Source organism: Temnothorax nylanderi, unplaced genomic scaffold, assembly GCF_030848795.1.
Source record: "Temnothorax nylanderi isolate EJ_2023f unplaced genomic scaffold, tnyl_v1.0 TNYL_tig0051_pilon, whole genome shotgun sequence".
NCBI lineage: Eukaryota > Metazoa > Arthropoda > Insecta > Hymenoptera > Formicidae > Temnothorax > Temnothorax nylanderi.
Window position 1 is genome coordinate 359,383 of NW_027249113.1, and position 20,405 is coordinate 379,787.

At 41.8% G+C, this 20,405-nt stretch overlaps 2 protein-coding genes across 2 annotated transcripts; one reads left to right on the top strand and one right to left on the bottom strand.

Moving 5' to 3' along the window:
* Window positions 1-53: 53 nt before the first annotated feature.
* Window positions 54-6,887, top strand: LOC139772599 (cuticular protein 3). Its single transcript, XM_071706411.1, has 3 exons — window positions 54-2,427; window positions 2,912-3,331; window positions 5,873-6,887. Exons 1-3 carry the CDS (start codon window positions 2,293-2,295, stop codon window positions 6,782-6,784), a joined length of 1,467 nt encoding a protein of 488 aa, XP_071562512.1. The 5' UTR covers window positions 54-2,292; the 3' UTR covers window positions 6,785-6,887.
* A 7,333-nt stretch (window positions 6,888-14,220) lies between these two features.
* On the bottom strand, window positions 14,221-15,740 carry LOC139772532 (cuticular protein 2). Its single transcript, XM_071706275.1, has 2 exons — window positions 15,457-15,740; window positions 14,221-15,155 (listed from the first exon to the last, which is right to left on the bottom strand). The coding sequence occupies exons 1-2, from the start codon at window positions 15,466-15,468 to the stop codon at window positions 14,328-14,330; spliced, it is 840 nt and encodes a 279-aa protein (XP_071562376.1). The 5' UTR covers window positions 15,469-15,740; the 3' UTR covers window positions 14,221-14,327.
* Between the last annotated feature and the right edge of the window lie 4,665 nt (window positions 15,741-20,405).

Genomic DNA, 20,405 nt, shown 5'->3' on the forward strand with positions numbered 1-20,405 from the left:
TGTACGAGAGAGAGAGAGAGAGAGAGAGAGAGAGAGAGAGAGAGAGAGAGAGAGAGAGAGTAGCATAATATTGAAACTTTTATATTTACAAGAAATAGTCTCTTTATATTCTCTTTTAAAGTCTTCATTTGTGGAAGAATGCGCATATAATTTCCGACTATTGGGAATTGATATTTCTTTTTTTTTTCTAAATATATTGTTATAAAGGACTTCACACGATTCTTATAAGAAATGTTCGGTTAATTTGCTTGAATATATGATATGTGATATGTGTTGTAGTTCTTATGAAGAAGATTTTCAAATGTCTATCTATTTCAGAAGCTAATCATAGAAAGTTGATGAAATTTAAGACTTTTCATCAGAAACACAAGAACTACAACATATCACAAATTCTAGCAAATTGACCGAAAACGTTTTTCTCACAAGAATCAAGCGGGGTCCTTTAAAATAATGCATGGTGCATGGTGGTTTCCGAACACATTGTATTACATCACATATGTTTGACGTAATTCCATATAGTACATACAACACACACCATTAATTACATAAATTCGCGCGGATCTTTCTTTTTCCGAGATGCGGCAGAGGAAGAACGAGGAATGAAGAAGCATCACAGTGATATCACGTTACATAAGCATAAAGCGAGAGCGGTTTGCAAACTCGTTTCACGGTCATGATCGGCGCTCGTCCTCTAATTATACACACTGAATGACTCATTTTTGTTTATTAAGGAAGAAGAGATGAGACGAAGATGATTCACTCGCCTAACGAGGCTGTAATCTGTCTCCTCCGGCGGCGATCGGTACATTGGTCTTTCTTTATGACGCAAACGGAGGGGACGCAACGTCTTGGGAACTCCGGGCATCTTAAGATAAAAAAGCTCCGCAAGTACCTTATCGAATTCTTATTTGGACAATTGATTTAAAAAAAATATATATATATATAATATTAATTAATTAATAATAAATTAATTACACAAAAAAAGAAGATTCTTGAAAATTTCTTTAGCTTCAACCGTGAAATTTTAAAATGAGATTATATTAAACGAAGAAAATTTGTTTGAATGAAGTTATTTATATAATTCAACCAAGACGAAAAGTTGAAATAAAAAGTTGAAATTTTTATAAGAAGATTATAAATTGTTGCGTATATACGAAACAATGACGCGTTAATTAGTTTTGATTTGACACTTCTTTTTTTATACGTGAAAAAGGAAAACGCGGCGTGCTTTGTAGCAAACTTCGATATAAATTTGATCAAGCTTGCTGAATCACGCGGCATGATCTTTACCAAAAAAAAATTATTAAGATCAAAATTACAAGAAGGACAATTTTGAAGATCTCATTTTTTTTCATTTTACTATTAATTACAACAACGCGTATGCGATGCAGTTTGATGCTTTATTAGACGTGCTATTTCTTCCTGCTGGAATACTGGAATCTATAATTTCTGCGTTATCGCGGAAGCTCTCTAATGCAGAAACGGGCGCAACAATTTGTATTGCGCGTCCTCGTAACCGAAGGCGAAATACGAGACTCTCCCGAAAATGAATCACCCTGCTCACATTTGATATTCCCGATCCGTCACCTCCCGACGTGTGGCGGAAGCGTTACACTTATAGCCGGTACCAAAAAGCGCCGGAATTACGCAAGGGTGAAAGCAAAACCGCCGGCCGCTGTTGCATAGGAGAATTATTGGCCGCGTTCATCTCGTTTCCTCACGCCTCGTGCCGTGTAATCTTCGCAATCTCGTAAAAAAAAAAGAACGCCCGGCGTTAAATCACACGTCGTTCTTTATCTTCAAGCCCGCTTTCGGCAATCTCCCGCTGAAATTGCGGCGCGGCTCAGGTATCGCTTATACACCCCCCGTTGAAATCCACAATGTTTCGAAACTGGTTTCGCATCATTTTTACCGCGATATAGCGCGCGGTGAACGCGGCGCCTCGCGTGCGTCGTTATAATTTTCACGGGAAGAAAAGGATAATTCGAACGATTTCGTGTACGAAAAAGAAAAAAAAACAAACAAACGAGCGCGATATATTCACTTGCTCGTAGCGTTTACGCGATAAAATTAATATTCCGTGCATTCGAGCGTTCCCGAGACCATTCCGTGAACGGCGAGCGCGATTAAGCGAGATGCCGTGAGAAATTTAATAAACCGGCCAATTCGGCGCGCCCCGACTTTCTTCCTCGTCCGGCGCGCACATTATGTATATCGGCGAGTCATAAATCGAGAGCGAAACTTCTGCCATCGCGTCACGTACTTCGTAGGCTGCTTACGATGCGATGAGGGATGCGACCGGCGGCCGCCGACCACCCCGACGCTCCTATAAAAACGTTTGTCATCGCTCGTCCGGACGTCAGTCTTGTTTGCGACACGTTTGCGACCGATCCACAGGACCATATTGAGAGGAAAATGGTTATCAAGGTACGCCGAAGAATCGCGCACAAATTTTGCGCGTCGAAATTCGCTTGATTGACGAGCTTGGAAAATTTCTCGAGCAATCTTTGTCGTGAGTCGTGGGGAACGCATAATTTCAGCCTGCTTATAGTTCCTTATAAGTTTTATACAATGTAATTGACTAAGAAATGTAACATATATAACATCCTTAAAATGATCACAAATGCAAAATGCGATGAGTGCAGAAAAATGTACAACAAGAAATTATTGAAAGAAAAAATAAGTACTATGTATAAGAAAAAAATACACATAAATATAAATAACATTTATAAATTTTTATATATTATATATAATTATTTATTACTATTATTTATATATGTATATATTAAACTAGATGTAACAAAAATGATGATAGAGAAGTTTTCTTATATTTTCATAAAGTTTCTTAGACCCTATATTCTTCTGTTACCTGAAAAATACCAATAAATTATATTAATATATTATATTACAGTTAATAATCCTGGCTGCAGCGGTGCTGGCGGTATGCAGATGCAGAGGCGTGCCCGTCCCAGCCATCCCAGCTGTTCCAACTGGTCCAGGCATACCGGCTATTCCGGGCCCCCTGGCCGCGCAGCCTCTTCCAATCGCCGCATTTGACGCCACGAATTACGATCCTCATCCCCAGTACACTTACGCCTACGACGTTCAAGATACGCTGACCGGCGACGCGAAGAGCCAGCACGAGAGCAGGGACGGCGACGTCGTCAGCGGCAGCTACAGCCTCATCGAGGCCGACGGTACCAGGCGAATCGTCGAGTACACGGCCGACCCCGTGAACGGATTCAACGCCGTGGTTCGTCGGGAACCTCTGGCGGTGGTGAAACCCATCGTCGAGGTCGCGGCGCCCGCGCCGCCACTCATTTATCAGCCCTGAAGGATGTGATACTGATTATGCATGATGGACAAGAACTAGTCACACTATATAATATATAATGTATGGATGTTGCTGCATTGTTAATATATTGATTTTTATTAAAGACTTTTTTACAAACTGTGTGCGGATTAATTTTATCCTGACATAAAACTTTGCTGTAAGATTACGTGCCGATCTTTTTATCCTTTGCACCTTTGGACCCGTTATCGCGCCGAGCGATAATATGTTTTCATATAAATTTATCGTGAGTTTATACGAAACGAGTTCGCTTACAATGGGCGAATTAATGTTATGTGGATAAAGACGTTGAGTTATGTAATGGTACGTAAACCTTGCGAATGAGATTTCGGGCCATAAACTCTGGCTCTCCTTTGTGAATATAATTGTGAAAGTTTACAGATCATCAGATACGCACACATGTACACATATGCACATCGACGCGATACTTACGAAAATTTTATGATAATTTTATATGGAATGTACTGCGATATTTATATTTCATATATTACATAGAAATCTCTAAGAAATACATATTTTTGTAATATTAGTTTCGAAATTTAAGGAAATTTAATTTCTCGAAGTTAATCCGGTCTATTTAATTTTGAGTAGATATCGAAATTGATGTATAAATATATAATATCGAAATGAGAGATGCATAAAAGAATCTTTGCAATAAAAAATTCGTAATAACATTTTGATATCCTTTATAATCATAAGATTCTTTAAAAATTTTATTTTCCAAAAAGAAACTCGTTACTTTCTAAATTAATATGTATCTATGGACCTTAAGCTTGAATGAGACTAGATTTCATGACGTTGTCGAATTCGTCTTGACAGCAATCTAAAATATATAACGTTCTATTAAACAAAAAATTGATAAGAGCGATCTCTTTTGCACCTAACTTTTTTAGTATTAAAAATTTAAGTTCTTTTAGATTATATTATTAAATAGGATCAATAATTTCGAAATTGATTATTTGAACCGATTTCACGTTTTAATTGATTTTCGAATCAAATACACACAATCTTAATATCTAAGAAAATGTTGGATTTCCAAAAAAGTTTATTTACGAATTTAAAATTGAAATATATTTGATGCATTCAGGATGTGTGAGATCATAAAGTGTGTACATCTATTGCCATGAGGTATGCAGTGAGAATTGTAGAGTAACAGCGGTTAACGATTACGTGAATGGTAATTAACGCAATAGTACGCGATTCGTGTTAGCCGATTCGTGTTAGCAAAGTTCATCGTCGCTCCTACTGAATATACAATAGAGTTCAGCCCGATTGCGGGATATTTGGCTACCTTCGAGCTTTCGTCGAACGGCCTTGATAGACGACCGCCCGTATTCGACATATTGGCACACGACACGCGTGCATACGTGCATTGCGTACGTTACGCGTATTTCGGTTATCAATTGCTCGCTCGCGTCGGGTTTAATAAGTGCGTTAGGCAACGTGTTTGTCTATCCTTTTCCAAACATCGAGGCAATTTAAAAAAACACTTTTTTCCCTCACAGAAATACTGGTAAAAGCTCAATTTAAAATATTATAATAAAAAAAGAACATTGCCATACATGTCGAAAATGCAATGGAATAAAATCTGTTACATTGATGAAATATGTAAATTAATATTATCATAATGTTATGCAGAAGCTTTTTGTCGTCGCTTTCAAATTACAGCTTTTTCTCTCGTTGAGATGTCATCTGATTTACTGTCGGCAATCTTTTTCTTTCAATTCGAGTAAATATACGTTATATCCTGCTTCTAAGACTCCGTATGTATTGTTTCTCCTATGGTACGCGTATCTATTCTATCGACAGCTAAGAAAGGCGAGGGGAAAGAGGATGCTCAGGTCTTGCAGCGTGGTGGTACGCGGTTCCCCGATTTCGTCGAACGGCCTCGAGCTCTCGAGTCTTCGGCATATTGACATCCAAGTCGCGTGTACGGGCGGACACTCGGACAGCGGTGATATGAAGAAATATAAACGCGCGTACATTGGTACAACCGCAGGTCGGACTCCCTGTACATTGCAATGATCACCGTGCGGAGGTCGCCGCACGGCGCGGCGTCCCCGAGAGGAAGACATAGAAAGACAGAGAGAACGAGACAGAAGCAGTGATTAGGTGGGGCGTAGGTGGCTGCAGGGAGCATCATCGTCGTCCGATGACACAAAAGCGACGACGTATAAAAGTACGGACGATCTTACCCCGAGGCATCAGTCCTCTTCTGGTGGTCCTCTCGCGCGCAAACATGGCCGGCACGGTAAGGGAGAGAAGCTGGAAGGGAAGCTCGAGCATTAGAATCTTCTTTGCAAAGGACTGTATTTCGAAATTGGTTTCTACTTATCTAAATATTTATTTAAACTTATTATCTCTTATTATCTATACTTATCTAAATACTAATTATCGCTGAATATCAATATGTAGATTATTTAGACCCAGTGATGATAGGACGTAGCTAAAATACGAAGTGTTAAAATGCTAGATAAGTTAATTAGAATGTCGCTGACGAGATTACACATTAATTTTCAGCTCTTCTTCTTTCTGGGACTGGCGGTGCTCGCCCGAGGGGCGGTGGTGCCCGCCGTGCCGGTGGCGGCGGCGGCGGCGGCCGTGCCCCTGGCGAAGCTGGAAGAATTCGACCCGGCGCCGCAGTACAGCTTCGCGTACGACGTGCAGGACGCGGTGACCGGCGACTCCAAGGCCCAGTACGAGACCCGCAACGGCGACATCGTGCGCGGCAGCTACAGCCTGATCGAGGCCGACGGGACGCGTCGCATCGTCGAGTACACCGCCGATCCGATCAACGGCTTCAACGCGATCGTCAGCAGGGAACCGGTGATCGCCGCCGCCGTCGCGGCGCCCGTGTTACCGCTCAGACCGGCCGGGTTGACGCCGGTCGCGATCCCGGCCGCGCCCGCTGCCGTCCCGGCGCCGTCGATCCCCGCCGTCGGCCCCGATTCCGACGTCGAGGTGCTCGACGCCCGGTCGGGCCCCCTGAAAGCGAAACCAACGGCGCGCGAGCGGGAGCTCCAGCGTCAGCAGTTGCAACAGCTGCAGCAGCTGCAGGAGCAACAGCACCAGCAACAGGAGCAGCAGCTGCGACAGCTGCAGCAGCTGCAGGAGCAGCAGAGACGGTCGTCGAGATTGCAGATCCAGCAGCATCCACAGCAGGAGCAGCAGCAGCAGCAGCAGCAGCAGCGGCGGCAGGAGCAGCAGACCGCGCAGCAATCCGCGCGGTTCATCGGACAGACGACCGGACAAGCCGAGCGACAACAACAGATCGCGAGTCCCCGATTGATCGGTCTCCCCGCTGCCGCCAGGGCGATAGCCACGTACCCCGCTTACCCTTACGCCGCGTACAGCGCCGCGTACTCCTCGCCGCTCGCCTACGCCGCACCCCTTAACGGCCTGGCTTACACCCCCGCCGCCGCGTTAGCATAAACTATCGCCCATTCGTATCTACCTCGAATCGCTACCATTCCGTTATTTGTTAGGATTATTATCGACAGAAACTAAATAAATTGTTTGCCATTAGTTACACATACGTACGCATTCAACGTTTCTTTTTAATTGTTCTGCGACTGCAACGCCTTTACTCTCACCGAAAAGCGCGAGGTAACGACAAAGTGCAACTGGTCGAAATGATTAGAAGCCGCTGGTCACAATCGATCCTATTTTATTACATTTAGGTAGCAGGATGACTTCTTATGTCCATTTCTACAAATGCGGATTGACTTTAATCTCGGTTTAACTTACCTTTTCATCTTTTTCTAATTCTTACAGCTAGAAAAGGATAAAAAGTAAGTTAAATCGAGATTAAAGTTAATCCACATTGGTAGAAATGGACATTAATGACATATTGATGCTGGAGATGTCATCAAGACGTTATTAATACGTCACTCTGCTATCTAGGGTCATAGGTCGCACGAGTGCCACTCTGGATACGTTACAGAATGGCACGCAACAAGTAAAAGCGACGAGCTCTGGATGCGCGTCGATCAATGTCATCGACGTCGCGAATCGATCGCGAGTCTATCGGTCGGCTGTCATGTCGAGGGGGGGCCCAATCCATCACGCGTTCGCCGTTACGTAAGCCCCGGGCCCGTTGTTACGCGTAACGGGCCCCCGGACTCCTGTCATCGTGTTTACGCAAGAAACACATACGCCGCGCACATACTTAACTCGCGTACACGTAACGCGACCTTCGGCTACGCGCGACGCATTTAATTTTGAACGGTATGAAAAAGAAGCTTATCATTACAACTATTAGTCCGTAATAATAAAAACATGATCGGGATGTCTTCATCGACGCGTTTGATTGGCACCTTGCAATAAAGAGATCCCTTATCTTTTTATAATACGTCATTACCGCTGCCGACTTTCCTCGAAATAAGTAGTTTTATACGTAACTGTAACGTACCGAAATTATATCGATTATCGTGAAACGTGGGAGAATTATATTCTGCGTAATACTTTAGTCTTTTCAGTGAAAATAAAAGATTTTTGATATTATATAAAAAAGATCCACTCTGTATCACATTTTTTATTATTGACACAATTTATATATTGATGTATATTATAGAGTCCTTGAAATAACGTAAAAGAAGTTTCGCGTTTACGTGCTTCGAATGTTCACTTTTTACAGAGTAAGTAGTAAAGGTCGACGCGAGTCAGACAAAGTAGACGCGGCCGCCTTGCGCCAGACGTCTACCCAGTGAGCGATATCTACTACTGTAATAGCTTCTCTGTGAAAACTATATAATAAAATAAAGGAACGCCATTTTTTGTGTAAAATTATTAAATAACGTTATATCTACTTGATTACTAATCTATTTATAACCATTTAGTACACTAGCAAAAATAACAAAGCAGAATAAAAATAGTAAAAATTCGAAACAGGAATTTGAAGAATCCTTTCGTATATCACATGCTTATAGGAAATAATTTTATAAATCGTAACAAAAAATAACACAAATATTTCACTAAAAAGAAATGATAATTATCGATCTCGAACTGCATTAAGATAATTAACATAAAATAATTAACTGTTATTAAGATAAGAACCTAGAAGAATTATTTTTCAAGTAATAAAACATATACATAGACACTTTTCTGTGCCTTTCTATTTTACACTCATATACGAACGAAAGCACGTCACAATTAATAAAAAATAAATTTTGCTAGCTAATTAATAATTAATTGAAATTCAAGCGTTGTTTATTGCGAGAGACTATAGAAGCTGTTATATGTGGAGATACATCGCCGAAGAACCATATTCGGTCATTCCTCGAATAAAACAAAGTTTTCAAGAAAGAGTAACGTGTAATCCAGATTACAAGTTCTCTCTCTCTCTCTTTCTCTCTCTTTCTCTGTCTATCCCTCTGAGTCGTGCAAGACGGAATGCAGCGGAACGAAGAAGGAACGAGAAGGAGAGTATGGTTTGCGCACTGGATCGACTTTCACCGAACAGTGTTTCGCGGCTGCAGCCGCGGCCGTCAAAGAACCGCGCCCAATGTCACTATGCGGCACCTCGTAATCGCGCCCCGTATTACGTGCGCATGAAAGACCGGTTCACTTTTGACAGAGAGAGACCGGTCCGGAATCCGAGCGAACAGGCGAATCGCCGCGGGCGAGAACCGAGCGCGATTTTTGCGTTTCTTGTCGATCCGATTACAATAGGAGACGACACGACCGTCTGGCCTTTGACAGTTGACCGCTTCTCTATCGGGGATTTCTGCGGAAAATCGACGGGGGATAAAATGTCGGATTTCATTGAATATTTATTACTTGATTTCTTTAATTAATCTTTAAATAAATTGTATTATTTGATTTCTTTAATTTTTTAAATCAATTAAATTAAAATATTTGTGAGAATTATAAAATAAAACATATTTTTCTGCGGCGAGATAAAGCCGTAGAAAAAATCGCGCCGTGCCCACGTCTCTCGATTATGTCAATTTAACTAATTACGACGTTACTAATTACGCAGGATCGTTTAATGCGATGCGCGAAATTGTGTTGCTATTAACGACGTTGACACTCGATTTGCAAAACATGCACGTAGCACTTGCGGTAACTGCATCCACGTCGTGTCTGGAGTGCAATTAATTTGATGAGTCAAATGAACGGTACATTGCGCGTCTATTCAGTTTAGTTTCAAATTATCTTTGTTTTAGTCTATCTCAAATTACATTTTGTTACGTTAAAAGAGAATATGGCTATAGATTAAAATAATTACTGAGATAAATTACTAACGAATTTTTAATATAATTTGTTTTTAATTTAAAAGAACATCATTGTTTGAAAGAGATCATCGATTCTCTCTTTCTCTCTGTAAATGGAGGGAAGTTGTGCTGCTTTGAAATATTATTTCAATAAGAATATTAAATTAAATTTATTTTACATTGACACTTTATTAAGTGTGTAATTTATTAAGGGCGCAATTAAGTAAAAATTAACGTCTAAAGTGATTTAGCTGCAATGAATCACGAAATCGAATCACGAAGTGAACGGATGCGGTGCGTACCGTCGGCTTTAAACGGATGTATTCGACAAAACAAATGAAAGATCCTGCATGTTCGACCCTCGACGGAATATAATCGAGCTCACCGATTAAGGTTACGCGTTTTTTTATCATTTATTAACCACGCTCATATGCGAATCAAGGCCAGCAACAAAAGCTAAAAAGGGTATCGAGTAATGTTCTGCGCACACTTATATAATGGACACCGAATGTTTCCCCAAAACTCGTTGAATATAATTATCGCCATCAATCGCTCTTCTCACTTTCTATAAATCAATCGCTCGATCCGGCCACAATCTCACACTCGCGAGTAAAATTTAAATCAAAGATCTTTCTTTGATTCCATCATTTCTCATCGACGCATCGCGGATCCGACGGATTTAAAAGCGCATAAGCGAAGCAAATGTTCCGCTTGTCAAGGCGGTCCATTTCGTTATTAATGCCGGCCGTCATGCGCGTCAGAAATAAATTGTCGACAAAAAGGGATAAAAAGAAAATAAGGGAGGCGAAATAAAGAAGATATGTCATGTGCATGTGAGAGGCGATGTCACGGATTAAACATAGTATATTTATGTATTTTATGTCAAAATGTAATTTCATGCCGCGTCATTCGTCGCGTGGGCAGTAATTCCTACCAACTCCAAAAATATCAGAAATGCAAGATCTCTCATGTTATTAAGGACGCCTACGACGACTCTCGATTTAACGATTTTGCAACTTTGTTCTCCCGTTTTCATTGAAAACGCGACGTCCTGTTTTCTTCACCTGGTAAAAGTCGCTTTATCTCTCTCACACATGCGCGCTTTCAGCATGTAGACTTGTAAGTGGCTTATCCTTACAAGATAAGGAGTCGCGCTAACGAGAAATCGCGAAGATCACGTGAGATATGAGGTGAGAGCAAAGATCGAGCGAATAAATATTAATTGAGGACCATGTGTCTCGCGGAGGAAGGTTACGCGATATACGTGGGCCCGATCGCGCCCTCAAATTTGCATCTCTAATGACCAGTTTCACCAACCTCGGTTACACTTAATTATGGTTTAACCGACTTGTATCTCACGCTCTTTCAGCTCTGTATAGAATTAATAAGAAGGTACCTATCAGGTCTTCTCCCAGAATTCAGGAGTAATCACGTTTCTATATACTATTCTATAATATACTTCAATTGTATATCCGGATATTTGTCGCGATAAATTGGTGACCGAAGATAAGAAGCTAGATCCGGTTGAAAACCGAAAAAGTGAGAGCCCGCTCGAGAACCTGAACCTTGAGAAATTATTGTAAGACCCTACGCTTGATGTGTGTGGAATAAAACGGCCCTGGTATTATTAATGTATCTAGTATACGAATATATAGTAGTAGTTTAAAATTGTGTGAGAGCGATAACCTTAGTATCCAAGGCCGTTATCGCGGACGGCATTCGATTTCGACACGCGGCTCGCTATGTCGATCATTTCCGTGGATTCGCGCGGTCGAGAAACAACGCGCGTGCACGCGCTTCCCGAAAAGCGCGAACGGTCCGCCCTATTACGTAATGCACAATTTAAATCGAGGCCTGGAATTTGGACGCCTTTCTCCCATGGCAAATGGATTCGGCGCCGCCTGCGAACGGGCGAGCGAGCTCGAATTCGGTGGCAGCGGCGCACACGTAATTCTTCTTCCTACGTTCCTCCGCTTCCATACGTGCCGCTCATTTTTCGCGCGAGGCTTATTACGAGACGCGGTCTTCGGGACCCGAGCTTTAAACGCAGTTTGCAGTGAATGTCATTTCGATGAGATCTTAATCAGCTGCCTAATTCCATAGGAAATTATATATTAATTATATTAGTGACAAAATACACTTTAATTTTAATTTTTTTAAGAATGACTATGCATGATTTGGATTGGATAAAATTGCACTTTAAATTATGTAAACTATCTAAAATAAAATTGAATAGCATTGCGAGGCTAATTAGGCGAATGTAGTGCGGTAGAATTATTCGGCAGAACGTTCGGGACAATTATTATATCAGAATGAGTCGAATTAACGCGACTCATGCCGCGCGCCGAGCGCGAGTCATCGCCGGCCGGCAGAACGCAACACGGGCGACATTGCGTTCGCAAAAATCGGTGTCTTTCCATTGTCATGCGATTCTTAGGCGATGCAACGGCACTTTTGCAATCGGTCGATCGAGACCGGCGAACAAAAGTGGCTGTGCGCCGCGATCCTCGCGCGGCCGCGCGCGCGGCGCGGCGTCTCGGGGAGATGCTCGAGAAAGAACGAGCGAAAAGCGGAGAAAGTGGGTCAATTCTGGCGAACGCCAGAAATAACGTGACACCGATCGCCGCGGTATTACGCGCGAAAGTTTACCCCCATGTATCAAGGGCACGTGCGACCCGCTCGGGGGACTCGAGAAATTTTACGCTGCCCGTTTCGGGGCGACATTGCGAGCCGCGACAAAAGTCGTGGATTGTACCGAGGAACGGATCGTTTAAAACGCCAAGACAATTTCGAAGGCCATTTCTTTCTATTTCGTGAGATTAGGATCATTGCGATTTAATTGTCTGAATTTTCCTGTGTCTTATTTCTCCTTATATTTTCTTATTATACACTGTTAAATTCATGTCGAATTATACTCAATTTGAGTCATTTTTAACCATTCTTATACGTCGTCACATAGCTCTTACTTAATTTAACCAAATTAATGGAGTTAAAATAATACTGTTTTGTGTTAAAATAATAAATTTTGACACACATGATAGTTAAAAATATTAAAATCTTGTTTAACTCAAGGTATTGGTTTAAAAATTTCATCCCTTAATATTTCACAGTGTATACTGTCATGTCCCTTCTTAACTTACATTGTCCAGCGCTTTAAATATTTCTGAATTTCATAAATATTTGCCAATACAATTATCCAGTGAGAACATGAATAATAATTTACAAAGTAAAGGAACATAATTTTGTATTAAGATTAAGCGAGTTATATAATTGGAAATTAGAACGAGTGACAAAGTGGCGAGTTCTGCGAGGCGTATTTCTGCTCTCTCTCCCTCCCTCGCTCTTGCTCTCTCTCTCTTTCTCTCTCCAGTTAAAACTTGTCCACGTTCCATAATCCGTAATGTTTAATGTTTAATGTCACACATCGTAAACATGCTACAGCTCTCCATAATTCCGAATCGCGCGCGCGCGAGAGTGTCAGCGCTCGAAACGACGCGAAATAGATTCGGCACAACAGCGAGGAGTTTCGACACCGCGTCGTGAATTTATATTAGCATGACGACACAGAACAATACGAATTGCAATCGCGAGCTAGAATGTCGCATATGACGCACACGATTAGCACATCACGTGTGGTAATCGCTCGAATATCTAGATTTTGATTGCTTTAATCGTTTCGCCATTCTTTTCTCAGAAATTCCAGAACAGCAACAGTGCTGCTCAAATAAAGATTGATACGTGGACTTTTTTTGATTGATACGATGTCCTCGGTAGATAGAAAATAATGGATGCCTCGAAAGAAATACAAAAGTATTGTTAGAGTTTTGTAATATTTTAATTTGTAGAATATTAAACCCAAGTATTTTCGTAAAATATTGTTTCTCCGTAATATTTTTGCTGTCCTGAAAAACTTTAAGTTTGAGAAAAACTTTGAGAATAGAAGTAAGACATTTGAATGCAACAAATTATAATGTAATTATAATTAGGATAAATGTGTGGTCCTTCGAAAAAAAAAACCGGTATCATGTGAGAGATATAACGATCGAGTGATCATTATGTAAATGCTATAAAATTGATCAATGTGATAGAGACAATTAAGCTTTCTTAAAATGGAAATCAATATCAGATCAAGGTGATCTCCCTCGTTACTTTTCATCAGTTATGCAAATTATTTATATTTGTCCTCTTAATCACACAATGTTCTTTATCTTTTGACATTAATATATACAGTTTAATTGAAATCTCGCAAAAAGTTTGTCAAAGTGGATCCATTAATATAACTCCTGTCTGTTTTCTTACTATGTTTTCAATTTTTCTGTCTTTCTTTACTTTAAACTGATTACGATAATACTCGTTGCATTAACGTTCCTTATCGTGTTCGACGTCTCTTTTTATCATATTGAGAATGGAGGATTCAGATTCTTTCTGCTCATACTTTAATTTTCTACAAATCGTTTATTTAATAATTTTCGCAATATCTAATATATTGTATACACACGATATACACGCTATATCCATATACAACATTACGCACATTTTATTTAAAAGTTAAATATGGCTAATGCACTGTACATATGTACACTTATTAGCATATTGATACAGTGACAGCGAGAAATAGTTTAGCGAGGTCTAGCGCAAACGAATAATCCCAAGTATGTGTGTAATTTCTTTAATCAGTCACATAGAAAGAACATATACATGATATAAAAATAAATAAGTTCGGCCTGAGTCGACAATGAGGGTTGGCGCGGTCAACACAATTAGTGGATGTAGGCAGCGGGGGCGGCATAGGAGATGGGGGAGGCGATCTTAGCGATGGGGGCTGCGTGCGCGGCGTACGCGAGAGGGGCGGAGTGCGCGGCGTAGGCAAGGGGGGCGGCGTGCGCGGCATAGCCGGTATAGCCGGCATAGGCAAGGGGTGCAGCGTGTCCGTAGTGGGCTACAGCGGGGGCAGCGATCTTAGCAATGCCGGCGGAGTAAGAGAGGGGGGCGGAGTAAGAGAGGGGGGCGGAGTAAGAGAGAGGAGCGGAGTAAGAGAGAGGAGCGGAATAAGAGAGAGGAGCGGAGTAAGACAGGGAGCTAGCGATCGGGGAGGCCAGCTTGGCGACTGGAGAAGCGTAGGCGAGGGGGGCGGCATGGGCCACAGGGGCGGCGATCTTGGCGACCGGGGCAGCGTAAGCGAGGGGTGCGTGCGCGATGGGGGCGGCGACCGGGGCGACGGCCTTGACGGCGACGGCGGCGGGTTCCTTGCGGACTACGGCGTTGAATCCGTTGACCGGGTCAGCGGTGTAGTCGACGATGCGCCTGGTGCCGTCGGCCTCCAAGAGGGAGTAGCTACCCTGAACGAGGTCGCCGTCGCGGGTCTCCTGTTGGCTCTTGGCGTCGCCGGTCAGGCTGTCGTGCACATCGTAGGCGTAGCTGTACTGCGGATGCGGGTCGTAATCGGCGTCGACGGCCTTAGCTACCACGGCCTTTGCCACGGGGGCGGCGTAGGCCAGGGGGGCGGGGGCAGCGGCGTAAGCCAAGGGGGCACCGGGCGCGAGAACACCGGCGTTGGCGACGGCCACGAGGGCGGCGAAAGCGACAAACTGCAAAAGAATATTATTATTATTATTATATAAAGTTCTGTCCCTCGTCTGGTTTATCTAATAATTATAAAAGAACTTTTGTCGAACTGATCTTAGATTTCAATGTACACTTGGAATTTACGTGAGGATCGGACTTTTCAGATCCGATTAACGTTCACTCGCGAATTTTGCTACCCGAGAGCGAATCCCAGGAGATAAACCTCTCTCTTTGAGCACTTTGAGCGTACAACCGAGTCCAGGAGACTCCAAGCACAGTCTAACGGACTCGAGAGGTCCTCCTCGTTTGCGATCCTCTACCCACCTTGAACGCCATTCTTGAGTAGATTTGGTTGGTTTGGATCGACCAAAGCGAGACTGATGATGTGCGGTGTTGATCGCGGCCGCTTTATATAGTGGTTCGGTCTACCACCATATGGATCCCCACCGTCGATCTCGGTGCCGGACTTTGAAAGTTCGCCGGCGTTGACGGCCGACCGCACTTGAACTTGGCCGGCACTCGCGATCGCGCACCCTCGCCCCCCGATAGTCCATGGACACTTGGCAGGATCTGATCCTCATTCTATTACTCGTGTCCGAGCGTGGTGACTTTTCTTCATATACATGTGTTGCGCACGTAGATTATACACATTGTATATGGCAGGATCTATCGCGACGAATTTTTTGGCCGAAAGTAGCTCAAAATGACTTAACTTCAACATAGTCTCTATAACATCGGCTTTTCTCATTTCAAGATATGCGAATAAAGCAAAGAGAGTCACATCATTTTTAAATCTTATCAACTAAAAGAAATTGTATAAGTTTTGTATAAAATTAATTAACGAATAATCCGTATAATAATAACAAGTAATTTTGAGCAGAGATGGGACACATATAAATTACAGAAATAATATTTAATTTTTCTCTTCTCCACGTTTAGAAATTCTTTATTAAAGAATTTTGATTTTATTATTGCATTATTAGATAATGATAAAAATTTGTTGGTAAGCAGCAAAATAAAAGAATAAAGAGTACCACGGCTATCTTGTCTGTCCAGTAGCGAACTTGTCCTTCCACATTTATAAAACGAATGAAGAAAGCACTTGGAAAAATGAAAAGTGAAGGGCCAGTTGCAAACGCGTATTTATTTACAAGAATCGCTTCGCGTATATCTTTTGTGGCATACCGCAAATCAATTTGTTCGTATTTTTTCCCCCCATTTATCGGCGTAATTGTCTCGTGTCATTGTGCAACACGCGTTTGGCTCTGTTACATTACTGACCATGCCAAACCCCGCTTTTCGTAAGCGATCCTTGAGTGACACGACGATTTCTCGCGTGTCACTTAATCGAGAATGGATTAGAAAATTATAATTTAGATTTCTAACGTTATATTAGACGAGAGAAGCGCTTGCATCATTAGGCCCGGCAAAAAATAAACTTTAAGAATCTCAGGCAATCGAGATAAGAGTTGAAATTCGTATAAATCTCTCATCGTCAAGTTGAGTGTCATGTCAATCTGTAACAACTGATTTTTAGTTAGAATGTGATTTGTGTTCCTAAAATAACAGTAGGCGCAATAGAGATTGTTAAGGATATTTTAAGAAATATTGTCTGCTCGATTCTTGAACACTTTCTATTTACATAAGTAAATCTTTTGAATATATGACAAATTATAAAATCTATTACTGTGGGAGATATTAAAGACGCATTTTTATCAAAATTAATATTAAGAAAAGTTTCTCCACGCTTTGTTCACACATTTTTACTTAATAAAAGTACCATACGTTTATATGTATCTATATATTTCTTTTTTACATACATTATATTAATATTATAGTCTTTCTTTTCCTGAAGAAAGTTTCCATAGAGGAATATTAATTTCTTCATCATAAATGTGATCAGTTGTCCCGAGATATTCTGTATCCTCCCACGCACGAGAGACAGTGTCGAGAAACCGAAAATCACGAGCATTGTTCGTCACCGTCGCGAAACTTTCGAGCCATTCCGATTTACGTGCCTCTGCCAAATGTGTCGCGGCAGACCGAGATCGCGTCGTTGCGTCACATCATCTAACGTCGTCGGGGCCCGTGCCCGAGAGAAAGAGAGAAGTGGAGCACTTTCATAAAGAAGAAATAGGTGGGTCGCCCGAATATCGCGCGCGGCCGGGGGGCCCAGCGCCGATCGATCGCAGAGCCCGCGGGCATTTATCGGGCAGCCTCGTGCCGATCGGGGCTCGAGATTTCGCTCGTCGCTCGGTTTTTGTCGCCCGCCCCGCTGCCTGGGTCCACTACCCACGACACCCGCGTGAAATCGCCGTTTCGGACCGACACGTCTCACATCAAACGCGAAGAAAATTGCCGATCCCGATCGCGGGATCGGGATCTGGAAGCTTGAAACGGTTGCACAAAGACGTCGGAAATTTCGGGTGTACACGCGATCTCATTGTCAGTCACGCGATCATCGAGGAAGAGACTTTCGGAAGTTTCGAACATGTTCTGCAATAAGCAAATCGCCTTTGCATCTTTTGAATGTGCGTTTTTAGAGATTCTAATTTGTGCTACAAGTAAGACATACCTACACGTACATATGAGTCAGATTTCATCTATATAAATTATTCATTCTTTGTCGCTTGAATTTGTAATTTCAAAAAATGCCCATTGAAGGATTCAATTAATCCTTTTGACATGCAATTGCATCATCGATAGCAATAAGTGGCTACTTATTGATGGTCGAATCAAAGCCGACAGGTCTTTTTTCCTTCTCTTTTTTTTCATGCCGAACAAATTTATGTTCGTACCTCGTAAACTGTCTCCTATATGGGAAAACGTCGAGCGCACTTTTTTCAGTGTTTCGTGAAAATGCGCTCGACGTTTTCCCATATAGGGGACAGTTTACGAGGTACGAACATAAATTTGTTCGACATGAAAAAAAAAGAAAAGGAAAAAGACCTGTCGGCTTTGATTCGACCGATTATGGGAACGATCGGCCGAATCAAACGAAGGTCGCGACAGGAAGTATGTGCATGACAGTGAATCCGACAGTAAATTACGTGCCGGATGACCAGGACGTCGAAGCCGAGCCTCGCCTTTCTTGGGCGAGGGAAAACGTTATGATCCGGATCCCTGTGGCGCGTGTCAATTATCGGAACAAGTCGCCTGCTGTAATTTTTAAGTCGCGACCACGTTATCGCGACAGAATGCATGTCTTATTTGTGTGTATTAAAATTAACCTTGGTTTTTCTTAACATGGAAAGATACGCGTATTTTTCACTCGTATCAGCATCGAAAAATGCAACAAGTGCCGCGCTACATACGCACAATTAATATATAATATTGCAAAATAGAAAAATATATATATATATGTGTATCAAAATCCCTCCTCATTATTTTATTTGATACGTACTATGTTTTTTCGATAAATATTAAAATCGGTAACCTTACACCTATATATACAGCATGAATTATAACTTGCAACTTGTGAGTTGCAGGTATTCGCGAGGCGAATTAAATTAAAGTTAATTGCACATGAAATTAAGTCGTATAAAGTGTTTCACGTTCCGATTTCTATGTTATTGAGAATTATTCACTTCCGAGCCGGAATATTCGCTCTCGTTACGTACATGCTGACGTGCGTTTCGCAATCCAAAAGATTATAATCCATCAGACTTCAAAATTACACGAGACAAACATTTCGAAACGGTTTCGCATAATTATCTGGATTGGTGATACCCGGGCAGCCGGCTTACGTGTCCATTAACTTCTGGCTTGAATATCGATCGACACGCTCGTCGTTGTTCACGCAAGTTGATGCAAGAGAAACAGTCGTGTCAGTCTTTATTGCACAGTACTATGCAATTTGTCGCATTTGACTAAATTGCGTTCCATGTTACGAGGGAATGTCTGGTAATTAAGATAATATTATTGGATAGAAATGTTAATATTAATCTCATTTGCTAACAATAACGCGACATAATTTATTAAAAATCCCTAATTCAGATATAATTTAACGTTTAGTTAAATAACTTGAACTATAACATATGCTTTATTATATAATCTCAAAAGATTATCATGCTGTATTTTCAATGGTAACCGTTGTTTCGATTGTCAAAACCGCTAATCACGGATTCTATTCATCAATTAAAGAAATTATCGAACAAAGGTATTGCGTGTATCCTGACGTAATTTCTAAGCGAATGTGACAATAGCAAAAAGTAACTTCGCGATACCTATAGGAACTTCAATGCAAAACAGAATGCCCAAACTGAGCGAGTAGTGGAGGATTAAGAAACGCGCGGCATTAAACGTCACCGATCAAAGACGAGCTAAGAAAAATCTGTAAAGAGAATAGAATGACAAATGAGCTCTGAGGAAGACTAAAGATGAGCAGATCTTGATAGATCCAAGAGAGTCTTCATGAAGAGGAGAAAAGAAAGTTATGCTATTTATTATGGGCTCTCTAGACCAGGACTGCAAATACAAGCACGATATAAAGAACTCGTGAGAAGTATTTTCGTTCGTTTACGTACAATTACGTAATTAAAAATGAAAATCGTGCTTAAAAGCCTAAAATATTCTTATCAAGTCTGCAAATTGACAACCACACTTTTGCATGGCACCTGAAAGAATATCGTTTTATATGTATTAAGGACGCAATGCTTTAAAAAAAAAACTTTAAAAATATGGTGCTTACGATCTTTCCTTTGAAACATAAGAAATATAAGTATTACAAGGTCCCAACGACCGTGGACGGATAAATCGATATCAGTGCGCAAGATCATTTTCGTATATAATTATTTCTTCATTATTACATTAATCTACGTCAACTCTTTGCTATATTAAGAATTTACGAATCGGCAACTTCTACCGAAACAAAGTTCAACAAGTTCGCAAAGGTCTATCATACGTGGGAAAAGAAAAGGAAGAAGAAAGAAGTTTGGATAAAGAGTGAAAGAATAAATACTCTGTAATAACCCTCGATGGAACAAGCGGGTGGAGAGCGATGGAGGATCAGGTAACTCGTGGCAAGGACGTGGCCTAGTCCCCGGCGACGACGACCGGTGTGTTTAAGATTGGTCCTTCAAGATGCGAGAGCAGGCGCCCGATCCGATCTCGGCTCGTCGCTCTCATTGGGCGTGGTCCGATTTCTTGCTCAATTTTGCGCTCCTCGCGACCGCGAATCGGGTGGCCGTCGAAGGTACCGTCACCCAGTTACATTAGTGAGCGGGTACGACCTGGACATGTGTGTGAGTGCGCGGCGGCGGTGGCGGTGGCGG